Source organism: Myripristis murdjan, chromosome 23, assembly GCF_902150065.1.
Source record: "Myripristis murdjan chromosome 23, fMyrMur1.1, whole genome shotgun sequence".
Classification (NCBI taxonomy): Eukaryota; Metazoa; Chordata; class Actinopteri; order Holocentriformes; family Holocentridae; genus Myripristis; species Myripristis murdjan.
Window position 1 is genome coordinate 26,823,024 of NC_044002.1, and position 7,279 is coordinate 26,830,302.

General features: G+C 42.1%; 1 protein-coding gene across 1 annotated transcript in view; it reads right to left on the minus strand.

Annotated features, from left to right (window-relative positions):
* Window positions 1–3,344: 3,344 nt before the first annotated feature.
* The window catches only part of LOC115355213 (ADP-ribosylation factor 4-like), a gene marked incomplete at its 5' end in the record, with an annotated part of 6,178 nt that continues 2,243 nt past the window's right edge, over window positions 3,345–7,279 (minus strand). The window contains 3 exons of the mRNA XM_030045925.1: window positions 3,345–3,807; window positions 4,557–4,679; window positions 5,090–5,161. Of these exons, the coding sequence (XP_029901785.1) occupies window positions 3,721–3,807; window positions 4,557–4,679; window positions 5,090–5,161 (282 nt within the window). The remainder of the gene's footprint in view (window positions 3,808–4,556; window positions 4,680–5,089; window positions 5,162–7,279) is intronic.

Below are 7,279 nucleotides of genomic sequence, written 5' to 3' on the forward strand. Positions count from 1 at the left end.
TAGTAGTAACGATGCTTTTTATAGCATAAACAGTAGTAGTACCTATGTGTTTGTGTAGTAGAAGTAGTGTTAGTAGTAGCAGTAGTAGTGGTACTTGTCTGTTTGTGTAGAAGTACTAGTGATAGTAGTAGTTTCAGTAGCAGCAGTCGTAGTAGTGGTTGTAGTACCTGTGTATTTGTGTAGTTATAGTAGTAGCAGTAGTAGTAGTGGTTGTAGTACCTGTGTATTTGTGTAGTAACTGTAGTAGCAGTAGTAGCAGTGGTTGTAATACCTGTGTATGTGTGTGGTAGCCTCTTCTCTTCAGTCAAGCCGTTGTTTTTAGTCACTTTGTCCACAAGAGGGCAGCAGGTACAACTTTATACATAATGCACATACGTTTTTCATTTGCAATGCCCATTATTATTTTTTAGTTATTTATTCATTATTTCCTCTCGTGGATCAGTCAAGTGTTTCTGATTGTGATTTTTGTTTCCTTTTTATTGTTGTCATGTATTTTGCATGTTCATTCTGTGAGTGTGAGCTGCTGTTAGAGTGTGATTTGCCCCTGCAGACCATTTTGACTCAGCTAACCAAAACAGTGGAGTCAGCACAGGATGTGTGATGGTGCTGGAGTCGACATGGTGAGACACACACTCAGTGTCTCTTCCTCAGCTCCAGTCTGTCCAGTCTGATGCAGTTCAGCTCAGCAGCTCTGCCATAAACTCCACCTTTTAACAAAGTTTATAATGTTCAGTTTGTGTTGACATTGTGTAGAATGTGTCACTTTAATTCTGTGTTTATTACTGAGGTTGTAGTTTGCAGAGGTCTGCTACTGGACTACATTATATTGAGAGGATTTCATGACAAGTCGGCTATATGTGCTTCAAGTGCTTCAAAATTAAATAATGTCATTAAAAACACACTTGTGGTCAGGCTTTTATTTCAAAAGGGTTTAATTTTTATTTCACACATAAAAAATCACCTACTTTTATGGGTTTTCTTGTCTTTTGTAATATTGTCTTTATTTTTGGATATTTTTGTAACAAGAAGAAACAAAAAAAGTAACACAAAAGAAACAACAAACAGTTCAGACCTCCCATTTAAAAAAGTAGAATAATAAAATTAAACTAGCCATTTTTAATATGCTCTGATTTATTCCTCCTTTTTGATATTTTTTAAATGTAATTTCATGATATATTATTGTAATGTAATTTAAAAATTTTAATTATGCCAAAACAGTATTTCCTCTGGATAATTTAATGATTAGATCATGATCATTTTCTTGTAATTTAATTTTAAATGCATAATATAATGATTGAAAAGGAATAAACAAACAAGCTTCATCAGTTCATGCATGAAGTGATGAAGCCACTTGGATAAGAGGCCAAACGTCTTTTAGACACAGAACTCAGTCCAGTTGACCGGATTCAGTTTCCTTGAGAAGCCGATGCCCTGGACCAATGAGAACCTGCAGACAAAATTATCAACTTTGTTAACATGAAGAATTTATGGCAGAGCTGCTGAGCTGAACTGCATCAGACTGGACAGACGAGCTGAGGGGGAGACGCTGAGTGGAGATACAGATACAGATACAGATACAGATATAGATATAGATATAGATATCGATATAGATACAGATACAGATATAGATATAGATATAGATAAAGATAAAGATACAGATACAGATACGGATATAAATATAAATATAGATATAGATATAGATACAGATGTAGATATAGATATAGATACTGATATAGATACACATACAGATACAGATACAGATATAGATATAGATAGATAGATAGATAGATAGATAGATATAGATATAACGGAGGTGTTGGGGGTCACCACTGTTTGAGGTGGACGTTCTCTGAGCCCAGCTGATTGGAGTTTGACTCCTGTTCCCTGTTCAGGTCTGTAGTTTGTCTGTGTGTAGTTTGTCATGAGCTCTGTGTGCTGTGCTTTGAAGTTGAAGGATGGTTTATATGCTTTCATCAGCGTGGCTGTTACTGTCGATTCTTTTGGTCGAGCTCCATCCACTATAATTAAAGCCATGTGACCTCTGAGGTTATGCGACTTCAAAATAAAAGACTGGCAGTCAAAGCAGTGCCATCCCTCTCAAGTAAAGCCAGATTGTGAAGCTGATATAGGAATTATTATCTAAAGCTGAATTTCAGAGGGGTCATTTATTCATCAGAGAGCCGTTATTTGTTACTTACTGACTATGGATTCAGATTCGGGTGCACCCCTAAGAGAAATATATAAGAAGAAACCCTTCATAATAACATATCCTATAACACATTTTCTATGAGTCATTTATATTTCCACAGTGATGCTGAGCGCAGATCTTTGTCATGCTGTTTGAAGGGAGAGACGGGCTGTGTGTAATATCTGGAGTGTGTGGCAGAAACACTGTATACACACCAATGAGCAAAGGAAACAAGAAAGAAAAGAAAAAGGAGTTGGTTCACGAGGCCAGAGAGGTGGAGCAGTCACTCCACTGCAAATAAAGCTCATTTTATTATAACAACAACACAAGCTGACACTGACTGACTGATTGATTGATTGACTGATTTTATTTGACAAAGTAAAAATACAGAACACAAATGTGCCAACAGTGCAATAAAATTAGTCATAATTTCGAGATAAAGTCACATGACTTATTTCCATTGTTTGACATTGGAAACAAGGAACAATGTGCAGGTTCATGACAGGAAACAGCACAATAATAAATGGTGAATTCATGGTTAATTCAACTGTAGTTAATAGTTATTTTCAGTTCACAGACAATGAAAAGGTCATTCAAATATTGACTTATTACACAGTAATCTATAAGTAACAGTTCATTGCCGCACACATCATAACATGTTACACACTGCAGGCAGTATTTATTAAAATTGATCTGTAAATTATCTGTAAAACATCTACAAACATTACACAGACAGATGGAGCAGATGTTCTCTAACACTTTAACAAACATTTCATTAACTTTAAACTAAGCCTTTATTATGATGGTTACTATAAAACATGTGACCTTCCTGGTTTCAAATGACCTAAAACAACAAAAACACAAGAGCAAGAAGAATTTGCATCAAGTTTGTCCATTAAAAGTGCAACAAGTGAAGAATCACAAACTCATATTTCCAGATCTATTTTTTTTTTTTTTTGAATGTGGGCATTGAAACAAGAAAAAAACAACCAAGAAAAGAAAACATTAATGCCACCAAACGTACTGACAAGGTTACTATGTGGACGTCCTTGAGACGCCACCTGCCGGATCTACTTTCCAGTTCAAAAAGGAAAATAACAAGAAAAGAGAGAATTAATTTCCTCAAAAGAAATGGGTAAAAAAAAAAAAGATTTTGTCATAATCTTCTTTGTTGGTGCTGTTTTATGTGCAAGGTTACTATGCGGAAGCCTCCTTCAGGTGCTTCCTGCCGGATCTACTTTCCAGTTCAAACAGGAAAATAACGAGACAAAATATGTTTAATGTCCTCAGAAGACGGTACCTGGATTTGTTTTCTTGTTTATATTGTGATGATCCTGTTTGTTGGTGTTGTTTCCTCCTGGCGTAAGGTTACTGTGTAAAAGTTTACTGCAGACGCTACTTTCCAATTCAAAAGAGGAAAATAACAAGAAACGAGACGTTTAATGTCCTCCAAAAAATGGGAGCCAGCAGGTTGGGCTGAGGCAGCAGAGGCTCCCTCGTGCTCGAGGCCGGCAGGGTTTGTTTGTCCTCTTCTATCGTCTCGCTACCTGGCTGGAGAGCCAATCCAAACCCTCGACCAGACCTGAGCTGCTGATCGCACAGGACGCCTGGACCAACCACTGCACACACACACACACACACACACACACACACACACACACACACACACACACAGAGATTAGAGAGTTTCACTTCCCTCCGAGGCTCTAAATTCTGTTTCAGTTTCAGTCATGTATGATATTTCATCACATTTTGTTTGGCAACATTACATTAGTGTTTTATCATTATTATTATTATTATTATTATTATTATTATTATTATTATCATCATCATCATTATTTTTCAAAGATTACTTGGACAAAAAAAACAAAAAAACATCACTATCATTTTTCTCCGAGTTTAACTTTGAGTAGTTCTTGTCTATGACGGCATATCAGGGCCACCAGGGAAAAAATACTGAGCGAGGGGAAGGGGGGTAATATTCCACAAAAAATATGCTGAATGTCTGAGATTAAAGTTATACATTTCTGAGAAGAAAAAACTCAAAAATTCTGAGATTATAAATTCACAAATTTGGCCATGTAGCTGTATTATATTCCACTTTGCAATGGGATTTAATAACAAGGGAGTCCTGGTGATTTTAGCCCAGAATCACAATCTTTCCTTTTTATTTGTCTGAGGGTTTTTAATGAATTTGTGACTTTTTAATCTGAGAGTTTTCCATTTTTTTGCCATAAATTTGTGAGTTATTTCTAATAAATTTTCCACTTAAATCTTTAATCTAATATTATTATTTGAGCCTGGGTCCTCACGTGCCGTGGAACTAACGAGCTAACGAAGCACAGATCATTTAGCGGGAGGGGCCTACCTGGTTGGAGAGCCGTGATAGGCCGAGAGCCTCGGTGATGTCACCGACGGCCATGGCTCTGGGCAGATCCTGCTTGTTGGCAAACACCAGCAGAGCCACGCCCCTCAGCTCGTCCTCCTCCAGCTGCCAGCGACACACAGGACAACACAGTGCTGCCTTCAGGTGCCGTCACAAATCTCAGCACCACCTCAACCCGCACACACAGCCAGCAACATTTTACCAGCTCCACATACACCTGTCACCTGTAATCACTCAGCGTCAGCCAATCAGAGCGCTCCACCTCTGACATGGTGGATCTGATGGGGTTTGATTGATACATTACATATTGATTGGAACTGGTCGATACTACACTGGCAGTCTAAACTGATGCTAATTTGTGTAAGTACACAAGAACAACAACAACAACAACAACAACAATAATAACTATAAGGTGGTGGTCTGAGAGCTTTTAAGAGTATGTGGGTGTGTGTGGGTGTGGGTGTGCACGTGCGTGTGTGTGTGTGTGTGTGTGTGTGTGTGTGTGTAATAAATACCATCATGTGCAGCTCTTCAGAAGCCTCTTTAATCCTCTCAGGGTCGTTACTGTCCACCACAAATATCACTCCCTACAAGACACACACACACACACAGGTTAGATGGTAGAGAATCAACATTTAGGGCTCTAGTTTCCCGGCACAGCGCAGGGTGGCGCAGTGAGGCGAACCCCGCACAGAGCTAGTTTCGACCAGCGCAACCCGAGGCGCGCTCAGTTTGGTAGTTTGGCAGACGGAGGTGGGCTGAGATGGGAGTGGCGTTGCAGCAGACGGAGGTGCGCTGAGATGGGAGTGGCATTGCAGCAGGGGGAGGTGCCGACAGATTCGGCTTGGCGTAGTGACAGTTTTGTGCCAAAAGGCTTTGCCGAGGTGCGCCCAAAGCTTGTCACCTGAAACCAGGTCTACTTTCAGCGCAAGGCGGAGCGCAGCCAGCGTAGTGGAAGTTTGGCTGACCGGCGCGCAGTGTTCACACGTCACCAAAACCTCACAATCAGCACAAACGGTACCAATCTCCTTTGATCTGACATCAGTTGTGACAGGACAGTCGATGTGGAGATAAATTTATGTGCTGATTGAGACAGTAGCACTGAATAGTGGTTTTTGTGGGTATTTATTGCATTGTTGTGCCTGACATTCTGGAAACCTGCCTGTGAGGTTTTGGTGACGTGTGCACACTACGCGCCCGTCAGCCAAACCTCCACTACACCGGCTCGGCTCCGCCTGCAGCAGTAGACCTCCATGTCAACTGTGTAAACTTTTACGCCTTCGCGCAGCGCATTTAAAGGTGAGGACAGGGGCTCATTTGATTGGTTTAAAGTGAATCAGCTGTGTCAAACCCACTCCATGCTAGAGTTCTCATATTCTGCCCGAACCCGACCCGACCCGACCCGACATTTTCGGGTCGGGTCGGGCCTAAAATTTACGTGAATTGGGTGGGTCGGGTCGGGCTTCGGGTTCTGTGGGGGATTTTTTTTTTTTTTTAATAAAAAAAATAGAATTATGTGTTCTGTTATTGATTATGACGTTTCATTTTTATGTGACTGGTGGAGAGTGAGAGACTGGATTGGATTTGGAGGCTAAACTTTCAGTGACAGACAGACAACCAGCTGTGCGTGCGCAGCGCAAACAAGTGAGAGAGAGTTGCAGCAGCATCCCGCTGTGCTGGCAGACTCGGCAGCAGGGACGGTTTTTGCTATGGGCAGTGCAACTGCCCAGGGCGCAATCTACTTGGGGGCGCACGAGAAAAAAAATAAAAAAAAATCTCCAGTTTTCTAGACTACCGTATTGACCCGCACATGCCGCGGCACCATCAGTCGGCATCAGGCGGGCCAGCCGCGGCACCGTCCGATACCGCGCCCACCCGTCAGGTCTGCAGGATCTGACAGGTGAGCTGCCTGATGCTGGCCGGTGCCGCGGCCGGCCCGCCTGATACTGACTGATGGTGCCCCGGTGCCGCGGCCGACCGGCTCTGCTAAATAATGGCGAATTTGGCGATTAGGGGCGATTTTTTTTTTTTTTCGGGCTTTATCGGGCTGTCGGGCCTAAAGTTCGGCTAATTAGTCGGGTCGGGTCGGGCCTCGGGCTGGCCCAGTCCGGCCCGGGTCGGGTCGGGTCTTAATTTTCAGGCCCGATGAGAACTCTACTCCATGCCTTCTCTCCTCCCTTGTGCCAGTAGGAGGGATGGCGGAATACTTGCACCACCACGCATGGCGTGCCAAACTTGAAAAATCCACCTGGCCACACCCAGTTGGCGAAGCGCAGCTGTGCTGCGCCCCGCCTCACCCGGTCTGCGAAACTAGAGCCCTTAGTGTGGACGGCTCGCTCTGCATGACTCAGTTTGCAGCAAACAGACCAAGAAGCAAAACAGAGGCACAGCGTTTGTTGTTTGTGCTGACCTGCCGACCTCAGCACAAAACAACAACAACAACAACAACAATCAATAATTACTCATCATTAGAATTATTTATTATAATTTTTAGTAGTACTAGTGTTAGTAGTACCAGTAGTAGTATCACCGGTGTGTTTGCTCAGTAGTAGTAGCATTTGCATTAGTAGTAGCAGTAGTACTACTAGTGGTAGTAGTACCTGTGTGTTGGTGTAGTAGTAGTAGTGGGAGTACTAGTACCTGTGTTTTGGTGTAGTAGTAGTACTAGTAGTAGTAGTACCTGTGTGGTGGTGTAGTAGTAGTAG